At 45.0% G+C, this 22,614-nt stretch overlaps 1 protein-coding gene across 2 annotated transcripts; it reads right to left on the bottom strand.

Moving 5' to 3' along the window:
• Nucleotides 1–207: 207 nt before the first annotated feature.
• Nucleotides 208–22,083, bottom strand: NDUFAF6 (NADH:ubiquinone oxidoreductase complex assembly factor 6). 2 transcript variants are annotated; one of them, XM_082235945.1, is made up of 9 exons: nt 21,860–22,083; nt 18,980–19,079; nt 18,412–18,534; nt 13,439–13,495; nt 12,020–12,122; nt 10,421–10,554; nt 5,928–6,029; nt 1,363–1,419; nt 208–352 (listed from the first exon to the last, which is right to left on the bottom strand). In XM_082235945.1, exons 1-9 carry the CDS (start codon nt 22,066–22,068, stop codon nt 224–226), a joined length of 1,014 nt encoding a protein of 337 aa, XP_082092071.1. In that variant the 5' UTR covers nt 22,069–22,083; the 3' UTR covers nt 208–223. The 2 variants fall into 2 exon arrangements, with proteins under 2 accessions (XP_082092071.1, XP_082092070.1); XM_082235944.1 differs by lacking the exon at nt 21,860–22,083 and having other exon boundaries at nt 18,976–19,079.
• Between the last annotated feature and the right edge of the window lie 531 nt (nt 22,084–22,614).

The following is a 22,614-nucleotide window of genomic DNA, read 5'->3' as shown; positions in this document are numbered from 1 at the left end:
GGAGACTTGGGTTCAAATCCTGGTTTAGCCAATAAGTTTACTCTGTGATACTAGATCAGTCTAACTCTCCTAACATGGTTGTTGTGAGCGTTAACAGTGGGCAGGGAAAGAGAAGAGGGTGAAAAACCATTATGTATGTCACTTGGAGCAACCTGCAAGGTGAGTGAGGCTAAAACTCAGCCAACAATAATCAGAAAGACTCGGATCTCATGGCGAATACACTTTAATATGTTTTTTTCCAGGATCTAATATACAAATGCAAAGGTAGTAAAGTGCTCTTCCTGTGCAAACTTGGATGAAATATATCAAAGTCAACTTTCTGTATTTTATTCAAATAATCCTCAAGAGCAGCCTGGAAAAGAAAGGGATATTATTTATTATTATTATTATTATTATTATTATTACTACTACTACTACTACTACTAAAGTGAAAGGACAAGAGATTAACAGCAGCAACAGATTAAACGTCCATTTATAGTGATCAGTAAAAGGTAAAGGTAAAGGGACCCCTGACCATTAGGTCCAGTCGTGACTGACTCTGGGGTTGCAGCGCTCATCTTGCTTTACTGGCTGAGGGAGCCGGCGTACAGCTTCCGGGTCATGTGGCCAGCATGACTAAGCCACTTCTGGCGAACCAGAGCAGCACACGGAAACGGCATTTACCTTCCCGCCAGAGTGGTACCTATTTATCTACTTGCACTTTGACGTGCTTTCGAACTGCTAGGTTGGCAGGAGCAGGGACCAGGCAATGGGAGCTCACCCCGTCGCAGGGATTCGAACCACCGACCTTCTGATCGGTAACTCCTAGGCTCTGTGGTTTAACGCACAGTGCCACCCACATAGTGATCAGAACCAAATAATCAATACTTTTCTTCCACCACCACCCCTCCTGGTTTTCTGTCCTACCCCCAATGTTTTGCTGGGCATCCACTGAGTATGCTCAGTCTTCATGGGGATTTTTTTTTGTCTCCGTTCCACCCTCTTTAGTTTCCCCACACCCCAAAGAGATTTTGTACTTTTGCAAACTCTGGGATACACAAAGCCTGTGGTTTCCTCCCTCTTGTGCAAAAGTGGTGCCATTCTTGTTACAAAACCAACAGCACCCACAGCCCGAACATTGGCTATGGAGAGAATGACGCTATCAGAAGCAGCACTGCAGAACACATCAAACTCCTATGTGCATCTCAGAAACAGGAGCTCTGAATTTCAAAGGCGGCCTTGGGAACACTTGGGAGAGAACGGAGCCACCCAGATTACAAGCAGCACCCCACCCTTTCTTGAAGTATTCAGGGAGAGATCCATATTGCCCATTGCTGATCCAAGCTATTTTCAAGGGGGTAAAAATGCAGTAGCCCCACTTACGGTATAGAGAAAGGCAGGAAATGCTTTAACAGGAACATTCTTCCTTAAGGACCTAGCCTGCAGACAGACAGAAAAAGCACGTTAGATTTCAAGAGGCAATTCAAAATACTGAGCATATCGCAAGATTTTTCATGAACTGGGCACTGTCATGCCACGCACAATCAGGTTTATCATGTACATCAAAATGCAACAGCAGACCTGGGAAAACACGCCACAGTCCCTGCAAAATCTAACTGTGCTTCTTTACACTCTCTGTAACCTTTTGACTGCCAGAAACATGATCCTGTAGATTCTCCCTCTTCTCTGGGCTATGCCATCACTATAGAAACACAGGAAGTTGTCACACACCATTAGAACATCAAGCTCAGTATTGTTTACACTGAAAGCAGTTCTCCAGGCTTTCAGCCCAGACACTGAGGTCCAGCACCTAGGGCCTTCTGACGGCTCCCTCACTGCGAGAGGTGAGGTTACAGGGAACCAGGCAGAGGGCCTTCTTGGTAGTGGCGCCCGCCCTGTGGAACACACTCCCATCAGGTGTCAGATAAACAACAATACGACTTTTAGAAGACATCAGAAGGCAGCCCTGTAAAGGGAAGTTTTTAATGTATTTTAAATTTTTGCAGGAAGCTGCCCAGAATGGCTGAGGCATCCCAGTCAGATGGGCAGCATATAGATAAAATTTTTTTATTATTTCAGGCAGGGGTCCTTCACAGCAGTAGCTGGGAATATCAGGAACTGAACCTGGGACTTCCTGTATGCAAAGCGGATGCTCTGAGCTACATCCCCCTCATCTAACAACAACAGTTTATTTCTATTAGTGCTGTGGTGACAATCCAAGCTTTGAACAATGAAATAGACCAATGTCTGATCCATGCATGATCAAAGTTGTTGACTCACAGTCTTAACTGTGTTGCTGGATGTAAAAGGAAGTTTTATATTGTATTAATGCACTGGTCATCACAAAAAACATGACCAAGAACTGCACTACAGTGGTACCTCAGGTTAAGTACGTAATTCGTTCCGGAGGTCCGTACTTAACCTGAAACTGTTCTTAACCTGAAGCACCACTTTAGCTAATGGGGCCTCCTGCTGCTGCCGCTCTGCCGGAGCCTGATTTCTGTTCTCATCCTGAAGCAAAGTTCTTAACCTGAAGCACTATTTCTGAGTTAGCGGAGTCTTTAACCTGAAGCGCATGTAACCTGAAGCGTATGTAACCTGAAGTGTATGTAACCTGAAGTGTATTTAGCTAGAGGTACCACTGTACTCTCAAGCTCTAACTGAGGACCAACCACCAAACACTTTTGCTTGATTTGGAGTTGCCTTGAAGGTTTACAACCAAAACAAGAATATGTTTCGCACATCAGCTGCAACCCAGGTGTAAGATGAGCACATTAAGTAATGCAATAAGACAGAGGTACCATTTGCCCCTGACTCAGTGGCTCAGGTAAGTAACCAAACTCCAACACACCCACTAGGCCAAGCTGAAAAGAGCACTGTATTTTCTCCTTAAGTGCCCATCTTGCAAGACTGGCAGAAGCAGCCAAATGTCAGGGCAAAAGAGCATAGCCATAATACTGCATGCTCTCTCCCATGCTCCAATGGATGCTGGTCAGGAGAGCATACAGAGGCTTCACAGCACTGCATTGCTATTTCTGTGCTGGAACACAGAAGAAGACTATTTCAGCTGTCCAGGCAGCTGAAGAAGCATGAATGACTAGGTTGTGGTGTGTGGGCAGGAAGGATATGCTACAGGCAAGAAGATATGCAACAAACAACAAGAAAGAGTGGGAAGCAACTGCAAGTGCAAATATATATATATATATATATATATATATATATATATATATATATATATATATATCCACCAATCCCTTAAACAAAATCTTAATATCAAATAACAATGACTTGCTTGGTTTCTAAGAATCCCTTTATAGGCCAAGTTCTCCAACAACAGGAATATTTAACATGTCAAAGCTAAAAGACAGCCAATCATTACTGTCATTGATAAAGCGCCATCAAAAAGACTACGTCCGAGCCCCAAGGAATTCACAGAAATCAAACTGCTCAAGCATCCCTAGTCAATTTGCAATTTCCAATATTGTTATATTTGTTTGGGATAAAGTACTGTTAACTGCTTTGGCCTCCCCCCCCCACCCCATTTTTTAAATATATTTTTTGAGGAAAAACTAGTGTAAAGAGATCAAATGAAATTAATACCATACTTTTCCATGTATAAGACTGTTTTTTATTCAAAAATCATGTTCAAAATTAGGGGTCGTCTTATACATGGGTAGTGCATTGTGGGGCTGTGGGATTGGCTGCTGCTGCGAGTTGGAGATTGTTATTGGTGGCTGCTGCAAGGGCTGTTGTTGATTGGCTGTTGCTGTGTCAAATGAGTGGGCCTTTTGCTGCTTTTTCGGCATTAGGACAGAGGATAGGTTGCTTTGGCGATGCTCGCGAGCAGCATTGTCGGTCTGGCAGGTGAATGATTTCCCCCTAAAAAATGCTCAACAACTCTGCCCCCCAAAAATACACAGGGCGTGTTATACAGTGCTATCTCGGGTTACAGATGCTTCAGGTTACAGACATTTCAGGTTCCAGACTCTGCTAACCCAGAAATAGTACCTCGGGTTAAGAACTTTACCTCAGGAACAGAAATTGCAAACCAGCGACGCGGTGGCAGCAGGATGCCCCATTAGCTAAAGTGATACCTCAGGTTAACAACAGTTTCAGGTTAACAACAGACCTCCAGAACGAATTAAGTTCTTAACCCGAGGTACCACTGTACACAGAAAAGTATGGTAGTTAACTGAATTTGAAGGTCTGGCAGAGAGCACATTATTTCACTTTGCAAACATAGATGGATGTTAATCAAGAGACACACAGAACTAAATCAGGATGCTAGCAGGAGTTACAACATTTCCCAGGGTTAAGTCTGCAATTCTGAGGACATCAAACTGAAAGAAAATCCAAATCATCTTAGACAGAAGGTTCGTTTTGCCCTCTGCTGGCCATAAATGAAGATTCACTAGAACAGCAACTTTCATCGAGCTTTGCTGGCACCCATCAATTTAGTTCAATTTGCATTTACAACAGTCAATAATTTCATCCCGGTTACAGCTCAGTATATTCCCTGAAAATACAGTCCAATCTTGCCTGTCTTACCAGAAACATGAACTGACCCTTCAAAGCTCACTCACTGTAAATCATTTTTTTTCATCCATTCCCAACAGAATTAATAAATATCCTTTATGTATTATGGATTATACCTAGCTATCGCCTTTGTCTGTGTTGGTGGGTGGGGAACAGGGCTGGGACGAGAGAGGATGCCAATTTATTTAATGGTTTGCTGAGAAAGGAGCCTTCGTCCAACTGCGGAATCGGCAGCAGAGCAGCTTGCAAGTGGAGACGGGGGCATCCAACAAAAGTGCCAGCTGATTCTTCAACAAAAGGCCCTGTCCACAGCGCATCGCATTACTGTCAAACAGGACAAGCAGAGACCGCAGAACAAAAAGAAATGGGCCTCGTGGTTTCGGCTATGCTGCCCGCGCCAGTTACAGCTCCTTCCCTTTTGCTGTGTTTTGCCTCGCTCAGTTTGCCACTCGTTATATCGAGTGTTAATGACAGCGCAGGCACCAAGAGGGGCTCGAGAAAGCCCATGCCTCTTTCCTTTGGCTTCACAAAACCTGAAAGTGACAGCACTAATCAGGGAGACCACCTGGGCTGAACTGCAAGACAGCACCAGCTGCTAGCAGAAGAAGGTTTTCGGAGGCATCCCCGGGAAAAGTATCTGAGCAGATGTCACTTTTGCAGGGGCCAAGTTACAGGCCGTCTTGCTCGTGCTTCTAAAAACATGTAATTATACTGGGCATTTATAATTTTGAAGGGAAAGCATCCATGGGGGCCCTGATCTGGAACAAAGCCATGCATCAAAAATCTCTTGAGCCACATCCCCCCAACCCAAGTGCTATTTGCCCCTAAAGGGGTTGTTTCCAGCAAAACAGCACCTCTGGGAACAAACAGCAGTCAGGGAGGGGACTATTTCCCCCAGGTTACTTGAATACTCTGAATTGGGGCTCGAAGGCTGCTTTTTCTTCAGATGGAAGTGGCTCACTTAAACACTGGGACTCAGCTATACGGATGCAAATAAAACCTTTTAAATGCGCTGTAAAGTGCAATATACAAATGTGACCCTAGATGGCGACAGTGAGCTATGCCAAATTCAACGAGAAAAGCAGTTTTTCACAGCGTTTTTATATGTGTGTGAATTCCACCACACTTTTTTAAAAGCATGAACATTTATTTATGAAAATATTTCCATGGCACCCTATCATAAAATACAGAATATCATAAAATATTCATATAAGACTTCTGATCACATTCAAAGCTCATTTTCCAGTCCCAACCTAGGCAAAGAGGGTGGGAGCCACCAACAACCAAAGGCTATACCGTCGACCATCAAAATGCTGGATGCTACGAAAGTCTAAAGGGAGGAATTGTTTTGCACAGTCATTGTTTACAATAATATTCTTACAGAGATATCAGGGAAAAGGGCAGAAACTCACGTGCTCCAGATGTACGTGTGCCTGACTGGCAATGTCATATATTACATCCCTCATTTTCTTCTCCTGATTACGCCTGATGAAATCCTCTTGCGAAACACCATGCTAATACACCAGGAAGGGGGTGAGGAGGAGAAAACATCACAAGTTAAAAACATTTCTGGTAAATAAATTAGGAATGGCCTGCCTACACAATTGCAGCACAATTATCATTTTTAATTTGGCACTTTAAATCACATCACGTCAGCACATGATCCCATATTCTTCCTCCCTCATGAAACATCCTCAGGCTTTGCATACCCTGTACAGAAATATCATTCTACCTGCTTCTGGTCAGGCAAAAACAGCAAAGGAAAAATAAATGCTTCAAGGCACTAGTCAGCCACCATTGTTTAAAGAGAGGGGGCATTTGACAGAGGAAGTGGGGCAGCCTGATGGCTGTGAGTGGCCTAGTGCAGGGACGTCCAACTTCCAAAAGACTGCAATCTACTCACAGAAAAAATCCTGGCAGTGATCTGCCGCTTTTTGGGGGGTTCAGGTCAAAGTTGCTGACCTTTTTTTAGAGGGGCAGGTCTAAAATGTTGAGCTTTTAGGAGGAAAAAGGGAAAAGTTGCTCACCAAAATATTGATCAGGAAGCAAACAGCCTCCCAGTGAAAACTCCGTCTAGCATCAGGTGTGAATCGAGGATGGGGGGGGCAGATCCTCTTTTTCCCCCGGGAAAGGAAAAAGAGCCTGCGATTGACCACGGTCGACTCAAACCTCCCGGAGATCAACCAGTCGATCATGGTCGACCGATTGGACATCCCTGGCCTAGTGGGCCCAATTCAAAGCATTAGCACTAACATATAACGCCCTAAACAGCTTGGGAACAGAGTGCCTTCCCCAGTATTAACCATCTTGGATCAACAGGTGAGGCCTTCTGGGGTTGCCCTGCTGCTGTTGTCCCATGACAGGAACTTCTCAGTACAGTGGTGCCTGAGGTTAAGAACTTAATTTGTTCCGGAGGTCCGTTCTTAACCTGAAACTGTTCTTTTTTTTTATATATATAAAATTTTTATTGGTTTTACAAAGTTTTTAAATAACAAACAAACACTTAAAAAGACAAACATACACGTATAGTTTCATACCATATTTTCATAAACCTCTTTTCTTGGACTTCCCCTCCCCCCCCCTTTCTGCATTCCAATGTCCATAATTTTTAGCAACTCCCAATTGTTACTTCCAACCTCTGTCATCTTAGTCTTCTCTATATTCTGGCCTTATATCACTATATCCCTTTGTCTCTGAAAACCACGACACTTTAACATTCATTAAGTTTATAATAGTCCTTAAGGTAGCTTTTAAATTTTCTCCATTCTTCTTCCACCGTCTCCTTTCGTTGGTCACGGATTCTGCCTGTCATCTCAGCCAATGTCATATAGTCCATCACTTTCATCTGCCATTCTTCCAGCGTGGGTAGATCTTGTGTCTTCCAATACTTCGCGATGAGTATTCTTGCTGCTGTAACCTGAAACTGTTCTTAACCCGAGGTACCACTTTAGCTAATGGGGCCTCCTGCTGCCACCGCACCGTTGCTGTGCGATTTCTGTTCTCATCCTGAAGCAAAGTTCTTAACCCAGGGTACTATTTCTGGGTTAGCAGAGTCTGTAACCTGAAGCATCTGTAACCCAAGGTACCACTGTAGTGGTTCCTCACTTGCAGCATTGCCTACCCTGGTGAGGCCCATCTGTCTTACCCATTGTTGACTTTCAGGGGGAATTTAAAAACATATTCATTTACTCAGGTATCTGATGGCTGAAAGGCACGGTTCCTGACAGTCGCTGGCTGAGAGAATGTGATTGTTTTAAAACTGTTCTTGGAACATTTTTAATGGAACTGTTTCAGTGGTGTGTTTGGGCTGTTTGGGAAGAAGGGTGGGATATAAATTGAATTATTATTAATAATAAACATGAGCCAGTCACTCCAAGAAACAAGCCAAACCTCCCCACCCTCAAGTGTCAGTTACAAGAGAGGCTTCCTGTTACCCCATGTCTCACTGTGACGGAGGCCAGTTGTGTATTTAACAAAGCACCTGGCTGCTGCAGGAAACGAAGGAATTCCATTCAGGCAAGTGAGTGGGTTGACAGAGAAGGGACAGACCATTCTATCCCTCCTGCATGGCCAGCATGGAAACTGGCAGGGTAGCGTGCATGATCCATCTCTCTTCCACAAGCCCTTTGGGTACAAGTCGCTTTGAAATCTAGCCTACTAAGAGGCTACCAGTCCACATTCCTGGCTGGACTGCAGAGACAGCAGCTCCCCTTCCTCCATGGCCTTTTAGCAGACTAGGGGGTAGGAACTGCAGGCAACTGTGGGCTCTTCATTGTACTAGGCCAGTGGTTCCCCATTGCTGTGGACTCCCTGTTTTTCAAAGGCCAAGCCACAGACCCTCCCTTTTGAAAATGTCAATATCTCCAAGGTAGTTTCTTGTTATGTGAATGGTGCCACAGTACACACCATTTTACTAGGCTGTGACAAAGCCAAACCACATGTTTAACTGAAACTGACACATATTGCCACCCTGTTTCTCCCTGCTTTCCCTTCCTCTGTACTTTTCCTGTGTCAAATTTTAGGTTGTAAGCTCCTCAAGAGTAGGTAAGTTAGTAAAGGTAAAGGGACCCCTGACCATAAGGTCCAGTCGTGACCATCTCTGGGGTTGCGGCGCTCATCTCGCTTTATTGGCCAAGGGAGCCGGCTTACAGCTTCCGGGTCATGTGGCCAGCATGACTAAGCCGCTTCTGGTGAACCAGAGCAGCACACGGAAACGCTGTTTACCTTCCCGCCGAAGCGGTCCCTATTTATCTACTTGCACATGACGTGCTTTCAAACTGCTAGGTTGGCAGGAGCAGGGACCGAGCAACGGGAGCTCACCCCGTCACGGGGATTCAAACTGCCGACCTTCTGATTGGCCAGTCCTAGGCTCAGTGGTTTAACCCACAGCACCACCCATGTCCCAGGTACGTTGGTAGAGAGGTTCAATTATGGGAACAGGTTATAGCTTAGGAGTACAGTATTTGATTCCTATGTGGAAGGATCCAGTTTCAGCCTCTGGCCTAGGTAGGGCTTGGGGAGACCCCTCTCCATAACAGTCGCTGCCAGTCAGTGTAGGCAATATCAAACTAGATGGACCATTGGCCTGACTCCGTATAAAGTAGCTTCCTATTGCTGGAGGGAGTACTACCTATTCCACACAGACTTTCTTCCCTCTCCACAGGTAACATTGCACTCCCCAGGAATCAGCAACGTATCATCAAGAAGCTATTTGTTCCAAAGATTAGGTAAAAAGCCTTTCAGTTATTTCCTGCTCATTATCAGAACAGAGTCGAGCCACATGGCTGAGAAAAGCCCTTTCAAGAAAGGAGCTATACTGGAATGTATGATAATGGAAATGCATGCTAATAAGCCATCAAATTTTACATCAATGCCCTGATCAAATACAGATGCGGTTACAGTAGCACATGTCATCTTAAGGGTGAAACGTAATTTTTGCAAATTTCCTCAGTGAGGGGGTCTTAAAAATATGCTTTTGGGTGTGGGGAATTCAAATCTATTATCTTTGTGACTGGACAACCTTTAGTGTGCTAAGTCTATGTTTGATAAAGAAGCAAATAAACTGCTCTCGGAAAGGCAAAGAATTTTAATTTTATCTTCTGAAAGTGTCAGGTAATATAAAATATGTATAAAACAGAAACAAAAAATAATATTAATCTATACTTCCACTGAAATGAGGCTGCATTTTAAGTTGTATTTTAATCCTGTTTTTAAGTTGTATTTTAATCAATTGTTTTTATACCTAATGTTAGCCACCCTGAGCCCAGTCTTGGCCGGGGAGGGCAGGGTATAAATAAAATTTATTACTACAGTGGTGCCCCGCAAGACGAATGCCTCGCAAGACGGAAAACCCGCTAGACGAAAGGGTTTTCCGTTTTTGAGCTGCTTCGCAAGACGATTTTCCCTATGGGCTTGCTTTGCAAGACGAAAACGTCTTGCAAGTGTTCCGATTTTTTTCCGCTTCCCCCCCTTTTTTCTAAGCCGCTAAGCCACTAATAGCCTTTTAGCCACTAATCCACTAATCCTTTAATAGCCGCTAAGCCTTTAATAGCCGCTAAACCGCTAATAGCGCTAATCCGCTAATAGGGTTGCTTCGCAAGACGAAAAAACCGCTAGACGAAGAGACTCGCGGAACGGATTAATTTCATCTTGCGAGGCACCACTGTACTTGGCAATCATTTTTAATGATTTTTATGCAATTTTATGTGCATTTTATTTACCAAGCAGAACAAAATTTTATTACTTGTAACCAAAATATATTTTGAATTCCCAAGTGATGTTACAAACTTTTTAGCACCTCTCATTGCTGGAATGTGAAAGTTGAAAAATTCAACAAGCCCTACTGGAGGAAAAAATGCAGTTGTGATTACTGCTATGAGTTTGGATCCCAGTTGTATCGCCTTACCAGCATACATATGTCCATGGGCAGAAACACCTTCCCTCTGCTGGCATGGAAGGGAGTGGCTCTTAAGCAGGTTACAATGCCTTGCGCTTTCCCGATGTGACTGGCAGCGTGGTCGGCATGGAGGTCCTTCACACCTGTCCTTGCAGAAACAGAAGATCAAAACCATCTCGTGAATGAAATCCTGAGCAGAGTTACTGGAAGGCATGCACATTCAGCCCAGTTGCAAAGCTAAGCAGGGTCCAATATGGTTTGAACCAGGATGAGAGACCACAGGTTGAGATTCCTGCATTGCAGGCGGTTGGACCAGATGACCCCCAGGATCCCTTAAAACTCTACCATTTTGTGATTCTATATTCCACCTCACCCAGTGGGGACTTACACACGATTAGCTGCAAAGCACAACTCAAGCCACAAGCAATGTTAAAACAGTAGCTGTCCGAGGACAGAACTGCACGTTATAGGGCAAACACAAGGTTTCCCATTCTACGTTTGTTTAGTGGGAGCTGGGGATCATTTATTAGGAAGTTCAGTGGGGAGCAATGTTCAGCTGTTCCCTCACCCAGCAATTCTGCCATACAAAGAATGCACCCTATCCCGGGTTTGCAAGATCTAAGCAAATGCAGGTTTGGAAAATTGTGTTTACCAAGGTGGCGTGCAATCCCACTGCTGGTAAAGTAGCATGGCTTGGGGACAGATCACATGCTTTGTATGCAGGAGGTCCCAGGATTAATTTCTGGTAGCTCAGACTAAAAAGATCAGATGGCAGATGATGGGAAAGGCCTTTGCCCAAGGCCCTGGACAGCTGCTGCCCATCAGAATAGAAACTTGGGTCTCCAGCTGTTGTTGGAGCACCTCCCATCATCCTTGACCACTGGTCCTGCTAGCCAGGGATGACGGGAGTTGTAGTTCAACAACAGCTGGAGACTCAAATTTGGGAAACCCTGGAATAGACAATACTGAGTCAGATGGGCAAATTTCATTTCAGCATTAATATTAGAATATTTTCAACACAAAGAAAGAATCTCATTTTGTATTGATAGTAAATACTAGGGCTAGTCTCAAAAGACTGCCCTTAAGACCTGACAGTAAAGACGAAACGTTTTATCCCAATGCTTGATTTACCACTGTACTGGGCAATGCCTAGGACAATGGTAGGCTCATAAGCCAAGAGCTCAACCCCTTCCTTTGCTAAATTTTTTCTACACAAAACAGAAGGAATTAGGTTCTCTGTGTAAGCAATGAGAAATATGAGTGCCTACGAGACAACTGAAAAATTATGAGCGAGGTGGCTCCAAAAGCAGAGGCTGAATTTGCTGTACCTTATTTCTCTCGTGCTAACTGCAACTGTTGTGATTATAGTGCTGTGTGAAATTGCAAGCATCAACACCAAATCTATATATAAGCCAATTTTTCAAACAATGCTGAAATGCCTCACAAGCCTTATATCCGCACCATATACCTAAAGCACATGGCTTGCCCCAGAGAATGCTGGGAAGTGTAGTTTGTTAGGGTGCTGGGACTTGTAAGCTACAGTCCCCAGGATTCTGCACCCATTGATAAAAGGCTATTGACAGACATGGTAACTAAAGAGGCACTTACCAAGCATTTCCAACGTCAGATAAAGGATAGCGCTTTGGGTATTTTCAGCATATGCTTCGAGCTCACCGATATCCCGATAGGCTCTATCATCCATATTCTTTTCCTAGGAGTTTGAACACAGAAAGCAAAACCTGTCTCCTAACACGGGGCTAAGTTGATTGAATGAATTGCTGGTATCAAAGCAAACTCTCATCACAGAAAAATAGCGAATAGAGAGCAACAAACCACAATCCCTGCTTCAGACGAAATGGGAAGTCAAGGCTTCCTGGTTCGTTTTATCCTGTTCATTACAGGAGAGAAGCAGAACTGGAGCAAACAGGCAGTGTGCACCCAGCGTGCTGCTCATTCCCAATAAACATCACAATACGCCAAGAAGTTTGGCTTGTCGTTATGTATGAACACAGCCATGGTTTGAGGCTGGCTTAATTTGAAACTAACCATAGCTCTCACTGCAGTTTAGGGCTCCCGGGGGAGGGGGGGAATAATGGGTTGTATCCAGTGTTGCCTAACAGAGTTCCAATTGCACAACAGGACTTCTCCTTCGTGTCCCAATGCACCACCAAAACCAGTGGGTCTCCCAACCTTCTAGAGCAGTGGTTCCCAACCTTTTTTTGGCCATGCCCCACCTAAGCATCTCTAAAACCCTGGTGCTCCCCCCATGACATATAATTCTTATTATTCAAAAAATGAACTCCTATTCACGTGGAGGAAGCCTAAAAGGACATTAGCAGGGACGCGGGTGGCGCTATGGGTAAAAGCCTCAGCGCCTAGGGCTTACCGATCGAAAGGTCGGCAGTTCGAATCCCCGCGGCGGGGTGCGCTCCCGCTGCTCGGTCCCAGCGCCTGCCAACCTAGCAGTTCGAAAGCACCCCCGGGTGCAAGTAGATAAATAGGTACCGCTTACCAGCGGGAAGGTAAACGGCGTTCCGTGTGCTGCGCTGGCTCGCCAGATGCAGCTTTGTCACGCTGGCCACGTGACCCGGAAGTGTCTCCGGACAGCGCTGGCCCCCGGCCTATAGATGTGAGATGGGCGCACAAACCCCAGAGTCTGTCAAGACTGGCCCGTTCGGGCAGGGGTACCTTTAAACAAGCTTCCAAATTGCCCCCCTTAAAAATCAAGTTGCCCCCCCCCCGTGGGGCGTGTGCCACACATTGGGAACCACGGCTCCAGAGCAAATTTGGAGGATGTGATGTGTGTGGAAGGGATGTTCCATTGCACAAGTGGAAAAGCAGCGCTGGATACAACGCAGTGACTGTAACTCAAGTGTAAATATGCTCATAGTATAATGAAAAATCCTGTATGAAAACTTTATTCCTATATGGAGGGGGGTATTTTGTTTCCCACAGGCTTTCTGGGCAGAGAATCAAGTAGAAGAAAAGCTCACATAGATGAACATTTTAAATGGGGGAAAACCTTACCCTTTCATCAATAATCTTCATAAGCCACCTTTTGGTTAACTTTTGCCTCTTGATTGCCTGGAAATGATGGAACACAATGTAATAATTTGAGAACAAGGAAAAGCCAAACCAGAATATAGCTAGGTCAGAATAGAGAGCACATGGGGAAAGAGCAATATTGACAATACCAGCTTTTATTAGAAGGTCATATTTTATTTGCATGTTGTTTTGTTCTCATGTGTCTTAAAACTACTGATTTATATAAAGTTCCCTTTCCATCATCATATCATATAAATCAGCCACTAAAGGATTGTTTCTTTAAAAAAAGAAGAAAAAGCCAAACCTTCCCCCATAATCCTATTTACTCCAGAGAGACATCTTGAACTCATCAGGTTTTCTGCCAGATGCGTAGTTTAAGTTGGGATTTTAACATTAAGATCCAAGCTAATTTAGAGAAAGAATGGAGAGTGAAAGCATGGGCTGAAACAACTCTCTTGCTCATCAGTGATAGCACCTGAGTGAACTATCAATTATGAGAATAAGAGATAAATATCAGAAGTATTGATTATTGCACCACAAACTGCTGGTGAATGCCAACTAAGACATTAAAGAGACACCTGCTATGAGCATCCATGTTCACCTCTGTGAAGGAAGATAGACTCTAACATGATACTGCTGTCATGTTATGTTGTTTCTATTTGTTTTAACTGGCATATATTTTAAGATGTTTTAAAATCATTGTTTACGCTGCGGCCATTGGAGCTTAATTTTATGGGGTAAAAGGTAAAGGTAAAGGATCCCTGACAGTTAAGTCCAGTCAGTCGCACACGACTGTAAGGTTGAGGCGCTCATCTCGCTTTACTGGCCGAGGGCGCTGGCATCTGCCCACAGACAGTTTTTCTGGGTCATGTGGCCAGCATGACTAAGCCGCTTCTGGCAAAACCAAAGCAGCACACAGAAACGCCGTTTACCTTCCCGCTGGAGCGGTACCTATTTATCTACTTGCACTTTGACGTGCTTTTGAACTGCTAGGTTGGCAGGAGCTGGGACCGAGCAACAGGAGCTCACCCCATTGAGGGGATTTGAACCGCCAACCTTCCGATCGGCAAGCCCTAGGCTCAGTGGTTTAGACCACAGCGCCACCCGCATCCTGCATAGTTTTATGGGGTGGCATCCCCTAAATCTGCTCCGGAGGGTTGAACGAACCCCCAAAACATATTCAGGGGGTGTGATGGGAGAGGAAGTTCTGCTGTGTAGTGAAAACTGCTTGCACTAGCAGAACTGCTTAGCTGGGTATCACCCACGGATGTTATTTTATTCTGTAGTTAATATTGTAAGCCACCTTGGATGAGCGATGCCCAGCAAAGGAGGGAGGTAGATACTTTTATAAATAAAAAACAGACTTGGGGGTAGGGAGAGAAACCATTTATCTTGGGCTCACCGCAAGTTGCATATGAAAATCAGGAACCCCAGGGAGTTGCAGAAAGGGTATCCTGTCCCCTCCACTTTTCTCTTTACAACCCCATCACCAGAAGGCAAGTTAATTTGCTATGTGCTGTATTATTATAATCTGCTTTAAGATGCCTTGGAGATGATTTGATCAAAAGGCTAAGTATAAATCTTGAAAATAAATGCTGGGAATGACACAATAAAGACTGGCAAGCAGATAGACTATTTTTATTTTTTATTTTTAAAAAATCATGTATGTGCCAGAAAAACGCGAATCACACCCAATTTAGAAGTGTATGAAGTCTGGTATGCCAACCAGCTTGGAGGAAGAATTGGCCCCACTGCACAGTAAATACTTTGACTAAACAATAAAATTCTTATCAATAACACGTGCCGAGTAGCAAAAATATGGTGCGCAATCTGTGCAGCAGCAGAAGAAATGTTAATTGCTTGAATAACACCACTCTTCCGAGAGACTCTCTTCCCTCTCTGACTCACAAAAGAATAAAGTTATGACTCATCTATAAGGGGCACTCAGAAAAACAAGTCTGGACAAGTCCATAGCAAAAAAAAGAAAAAGAAAAGTATAGTAAACAAGCTGTACTGGACTTGGAAAGGGAATCAGGGAACAAGAGCCAAGCTCACGAGGAAGCCATTGAAAAGGAACTTGGCACAATTATTCACGTCCCTTCCTGGAGGGAGACACCAAGGACTGGAGAGAACAATAAGCATTCTGCCATCTGTTGAAACGTGTACACTAATACACGGCAGGATGGCACATGCAGCAGCCTGGTATAGTGGTTAGAGTGATGGATTAGAACAAGAAAGATCCAGGTTTGAGTCCCTACTCGGCCCTTTTTTATGTTTAAAAAATTATCTGTAAATATTCAATAAACCATTTCCAGTCTTTTATAAAAAGTTTGTTATCTTGATTTCTTATTCTTCCGGTAAGTTTTGCCATTTCTGCATACTGTGGTACCTCAGGTTACATACGCTTCAGGTTACATACGCTTCAGGTTACAGACTCTGCTAACCCAGAAATAGTGCTTCAGGTTAAGAACTTTGCTTCACGATGAGAACAGAAATTGTGCTCCGGCGGCGCGGTGGCAGCAGGAGGCCCCATTAGCTAAAGTGGTGCTTCAGGTTAAGAACAGTTTCAGGTTAAGAACGGACCTCTGGAACAAATTAAGTACTTAACCTGAGGTACCACTGTATCCATAAGTTTGGGTATCTCAGCCCAATCTACTACGTCATATGGTTCTTGTCTGCATAAAACGGGAGGGATACTTATGTACCGGAGATCTTTAGAGAAAGGGAAGGGGTTTAATTAGGGAAGGGGTGTCCCTCTTCAACCAGGCCTTTGGGGTTACTGTTCTGTTGCTTCTGTTTTGACTATTTATTTGTGCTTTTACCTTGTTTTTATCTTGCAAACCGCCCTGAGATCTTTTGATGACAGACAATATATAAATTTAATAAACATATAAATAAGAGGTGGGGGGGAGTGGTTGCTCTGGAAATGCCTTCTCTGAAAATTAATCCACATTCCTCTCCAGGGTCAACCTTTGCTGGGAAGCAGGGAAGAAACACTTTTATACTTTTCAAGAGTACTCTGCTGATTGGCCAAACCCTCCTCATATGAACAACTGACCCTTTGCACCCCTTTAAACAAAAGGGTATACTTAAAAATAAAATCAAGATTAATGGACAGACAGATAAGCATTCACACTAAAAGACAGGAAGTCTGCCAGAAGCCTAGTGGGGAGAGCATTGTGGGAAACCCAAGACTAATGCCTGATTTGCTGATATATATGTGCCATTTCAGTTGTGGAGCCAAGCTCACCTTGTAGTTGAGGGACACAATACAACATCTTTTTTCACACCACATCTGCCTTTACCCACAAAATAGTATGGAAACTTGAATATCTAGCCAATAAAAGCATTCTGCACTGAAGATTTGATCACTCTTACAGATTTGATTATTCTTCTATTATTCTTGACTTTAATACCATTACATACATTTAAAAAGCAATACGGCCAGCTTATATAGTAATTGCTTTCTAGCACAACATTGGATTTAAAACACTGTATATTGACATCTAAAATAATTTACTAGGAAGCAAGTTTCATCTTCTTTAAAAACAACAACTGGGTGACTGTCAATAAAGAATGCTTAGAAATACAGCCTTAATCTACTCCTGAAATGCACCAGGTGGAGGTCACATTGATTTCAATGGAATACATTCACATCTGTGTTTTGTAATTTGGTTGCAAAAGCCATAGCTCTATGGCAAACCACAGGCAACAGGGCCCTAGGTATCCTGGTATCCCCAGGTAGGACTGGGAAAGATTTCTGTCTGAAGACCCTCATGAATTGCTGTCACTATGGTGTTACAATGGTCTGGCTTGGCAGAAGGCAGTTTTTTTGCTGTTCCTCTGAAATTTCTGGGAATCACATGGGGGGGGAGAGACTAAGCCAGCCTTTGGGAAGGGCATTCTGCTCACCAATGACATTCACCACTGATGAGTGGATTTGCGAGCATCTAGACATCAGCAGAAGTGTGCCTCCCTGAGTTGATTCATAACAGAATGGAGCACAGCAATGCATTCCCATTGTCTCCTTGGCTATTTCCCCTCAAGATCAGCAGGTGATTTCGTGGAGAGCTGCTTAACTTTTAATCTACTTTGCTTAAACCAGATGAAGCACTCTGCAGATTTCCTAAATTGGGGTATCTAACTTTTTTCGGCCTGATAACATCATTGTCCCATTGCAACCCCTCTGGGGCAGATGCTAGCAGCGAGTGTGGCCACACCGCACTCTCACACATGCAATCACACATCAAAGCAGACACACACCAAACACAGCATTCACTGAGCAGCAGAGGAACGGGTGGTGTGGTGGTAGTAGCGTTTTACTTCACATCACAGCCCTGGGCTGGGTGGAAAGGTTTTAAACCATCCTGCTAAGCCCCATGGAATTACCCACCAGCCCCTGGCCCAATTTACCATTCTGGCCCTGAACAAAGCCCCTCTCCTCTACCTGCTGCCATCGAGGGCAGATTGAAGGGCTCCAGAAAGAAGAAATTGCACCCCAACCTGCGGCAAATGATTCCTTGCTGTTTCTCAGGGCTCTCAATTGACGGAAGGTGGGCATGAGGTGGGGGACTTCATTCAGGACTGCCAATGCCACCATTGTCTTGGTGGGCCTGGATATGGCTTGTGGGCCAGTGGTTCACTGCCCTTGATTTAGATGCTTGAAATAAAGCAGGCCCAGGGTATCTGACTGCAGAATGCTGAGCTTGACAGGTCAGTTATGATGCCTGGCCTAATCTTCCCATGACTTTCCAATGCAAGGAAATACCAAAATTCCTACTCAGAGGCAAACCGCAGCTGTGCTTGTATTTCCTCTTTAAAACATCTGCATCACCTTGAATTCAAACTGCTTAGACCAAGTGCATCAAAAATGGCTGGTTTGCCAACAGCATGTCCCAAGAGATGAAAAGAATGGCGAACACATGTGAATTGTAGTACACATATATACTTCTTACCTTCCACAGCTCTACGGCAACTGGTTGTTGTGGTGGGTTGTCATGATACATGTCTTCCACAGCCTGCCTCCAAAACTGTATTCTCATCAAGCCGATTGTCTTCTGAGTTACGGATTCTTTAATCTGGAACAGCAGCAACGTTATGTTGGTAGTGAATAATGATGCAATTTATTGATCTTAAAATAATCAAGCCAACATTTCTTTCTTTGCATATACCCAATTCCTTGAGTGCCACCTGCTACATTTATTCACCGTACAATCAAGCTGGCTATCAGCACTGCACAAAACAAAGATTTTAGACATTACAAAGGGACAGTCAACATGGTGCCGTCCAGATGTTGTGAACTCCGACTTGCAGCCAGAATGGCCAATGGGAATTGTGGTCCACAACATCTGGGTGACATCATGTAGGCTACTCTTGCTGCAGCCACTCAAAGAGATGTGGGGTACATTATGGAAAGTTCACTGAACAGATCAGTGTAACATGGAACTGGAAAAAAGGCAAATTTAAATGTCACTTTTTTAAAAAAGGATTCAACATTTTACTAATGTATCATTTAATACCTGCCTGGGCTAATTCTACATTGAAGGCCCTCAGAGCAAAAGCAGAGCGACGGCACTCTGCAGGCAACAGTAACGAACAGAGGAACCCTTCATAGTCACGTTTCCTAGAGAGGAAAACAAAAATAGATAAAAGCGTTATGTTCTGTCACAAGCTCATTTAAACAAAAGTGGAGTAAATACAAACTGCCCCCAGTTCAGGGAATGCATGATGCAATTTCAAGCACTCTTCCTGTCAAGGCCACCCACACATACATTGGCAAACAACCCCCCTGTGGGAGAATTTGTGGTTTAAACTTAGAACCCATGGAGATGTTTGCAGTTATATTCCTCATCCGACCGCTCCGGCCTAGAATACTACCATTCACTCAACCCTTGGGAATACAGGAAGAGGTCTTATACCAAAGGAGACTATTGGTCCATTTAACTTATTATTGACTACACTGACCAGCAGCAGCATTCCACGGTTTCAAGGAGGAGTCTCTTTCAACCCTGGAGATGCTGGGAATTGGACCTGGGAGCTTTTGCACGAAAAACATATGCTCCTCTTTCAATCCCTAGACTGGCTTCCCTTTCAGTCAAGGGGCCAGCAGAAACTCTTTGTTCTTACGGTATCTCAATACAGTCCTATCCCAATATAATGCTGCCGAAAACCTTTGCTCCTGCTCTTTCAGCACTGAAAAAAACATTCTTCTCCCAGTTACCTCTGCTTCCTTCTCCCTTTTCTGTCTCCCCTGTATCAGTTTTCAGACTGGAAGTTCCATAGGGCAGGAACCTCTTGTGCTCTATAAAAGGAGCAGTGCACACTAGTAGTAGACTTTTACACTACGAATGCTTAACTCTGGGCTGCAGTGCTACGCAACGTCAGGGGTTCCCAATACTATAAAAAATCAGCGGTGTGACAGGATTGGGCATTTTCCTCTCACTCCATAATTATTTCCATCATGGTTTGGGGAATCACTTGAAAGCACATCATGCACCACTGAACTAGCAATACTGGTTTTCTAGTTGTAGAGAACCACTAAAAAGCAGCAGCAGCAGCAGCAGAGGTCATATACCAGGGATCTCCAACCAGCAGATCGTGATCTACTGGTAGATCCCCAGCTGATCCTGGTAGATTACAGGATCCTTATTGTGTACAAAAAGTTATGGGGGGGAAGCTAAAAAAAAACTCTGTGCAATCCTTGCCCCCAAAAGCTCAATAATTCTGGGCATTTCCCTCCTAAAAAAAGCAATTCTGGGCAATCCATCCACCCCATGCACGCTCCTCCTCCCTCCAATGACAATGGGTAGATCACTGCCAGTTTTTTTATACTGGGAGTAGATCACAGTCTCTTGGGAGCTGGACATGCCTGTCATATGCAATTCCTCTACCTGCAGTATGGAGTGATGGCAGTTCATTCTACCACTTCAGCACTGAAGCCTCCTGACTTTCGCAACATGAGACAGAACAGCAAAATGGCTCACGGCCACTAGACCCCAAAGTCAAGGTGAATAATCCAAGGCTGCCCAAGTAATTTTGGCAGCCAAGCTGGAAAATTCCACAAACACCTCCCCCAGGGAGTAAAACTACTATAACAATCAATTACGTAAGTAGCAACTTGCTTCACCCTAAATCAGCCAGCCTCAAGCCAGCCTTTTGCAATCTCATTCTGCTGCACGTGTTTTGAAAACTTTGATTCTAGAGAAAAGCTGTGCCTGTCTTTGTTCATAAGAGCATAGGAAGCTGTTTCTTTCTGAGTCAGGATTTCGTTCCAGGGTCTTGCAGCCCTACCTGGAGACGCTGTGGATTGAATTCGGGACCTTCTGCATGCAAGGCACATGGCTCTACCACTGAGATACTCCCCTTCTCTATCAATCTCACTGTCTGGTAGGTTAGTTCAGATGCAGGCTCCACCAGAGAGCAAAGAGCTTCTGATAAGGCTCCTCACAGAGCAACAAACTTTATTAAATGACTTCTGGAGTAAGGATTATGGTGTCATACAAGTACGGGGGAAACCCAGTTTCAGATCTCCACTTAGCCATGGAGCTCAGTAAGTGAGCTTGGGCTAGTCAGCAGCAGCTGCCAGGCTAACCCAACTCACAAAGTTGTTCCAAGGCAGCCATCGCCAACCGGGTACCCTCCAGATGTTGACCCTGAACTGGGTACAGCAGCTCACTAACAGCCAGCACATTACTTTCGAAGGTGAGCATAACATGATCCCCCATCTTGCTGTTCCAACACATTGCATGGGCAGAGACAGGATTCTGTACCAGCTACAGCTTCTTGGCTGCTTTTAAAAAGGAGGCCTGCATAAAGTGCATTCGTTGCAGTAATCCAACTGGAAGGTTAACACAGCTTAGGCGGGCAGACAGTGTGGCCTAATGGTCAGAGTGTCAGACTATACGACCCGGAGAAGCCCAGGGTTCAAATCCCCCCTCTGCCATGAAGCTGGCTGGGTGACCTTGAGCCTGTCACTGGCTCTCAGAATCGTTGTGAAGAATAAAGGAGAAGCAGACAGAACCATGTTCCCCCACCTTTCGCTCCTGGGAGAGAAAAAATAGAAAATAAACATTAACTCCCACCAGGCCCAGCCAGCACATCCGGGAGGCACCAGGCTGGATAAAATTGGGGTGGGTTGGAGGGGTAGACACCATGTGCTCCACTAGAGGTGACCCCCAAGGAGGGAATGTACACGGGTCTCCCTCTTTTCACACGATCGCAGCCCAAGGTCGAAAACCCTCCCGGGGCCACCGAGCCGCGCCGAATGCGCTGCACATATCATATGCATCAACAGCACACATGCACCAACATATCATTGCAGCGTCTCAAAAATAAGCGAAACGAAAAATCCGAGCCGCGAGTAGGAGGAATCTGGGCGGGGAAAAGCTCTTTGCAGCGACTCACCGCAGCAGCTCCATGCAGTAGCGCTCGCCTTCCCCTGCCCCCGACTGGTGAGAGGCAGCGGCCGCAGCCGGCGCGCCCCCTCCGCAGGCGGCGGGGCAGAGCAGCCGGCTGCGGCCTGCGAGCGGACCTCGGAGCTGCCAGGCGGAGGGAGACGGGCGCAGCCCTCGGCCCAGAGCCGCAGCCGCGACTGCAGCCACGGCCGCCGCCATTCTGCTCAGGCCCCGCCCCGCCTGTCAATCAGAGCGGGATTCTCCCGGGCCTTCTCCTCGCGCCGACCAATCCGACACTCCGCTGGGCAGCTCCGCCCCCTCCTGTTAATCAGCGCCAGACTAAGTCCCGCCCTTCGCTGCTTTACGTACTTAAAGGGCCGGAGTCCTACCACCGCCTCCACCTCGCGAAAAGCTGCAGTGCGTTCTTGTGCATGACTCCGCAAAGGTTAATTCCTGTCGTTTTGCCCCCCACGGGACTTATTCCAGGTAAATGCATCTAGAGTGGCAGCCGTAGGCTACCCACCTGCGAGCGCTGAACTCAGTGGGCTTACCTCTGAGTAGACATGCAAAACATAGGATTGCGCTGCTAAAGGATTGGCGTCACATTTCTGTTGATTTCATAAAATTTATGCGCCGTTTGACTGTTAAAAAAAGAAACCAGCCTCAAAGTGGTTTACAAAAAGATAAAACAATACCATCGAGATAAACTTAGTTATACTTTAAAATATGCAGAAGTTAAAATGCAAAAGCAGGTTAAAATCACCT

Source organism: Podarcis vaucheri (genome assembly GCF_965113315.1).
Source record: "Podarcis vaucheri genome assembly, chromosome: 8".
NCBI classification, from domain to species: Eukaryota; Metazoa; Chordata; class Lepidosauria; order Squamata; family Lacertidae; genus Podarcis; species Podarcis vaucheri.
Note: the sequence above shows the minus strand (reverse complement) of the source record. Positions and strands in the feature narration are given on the sequence as shown.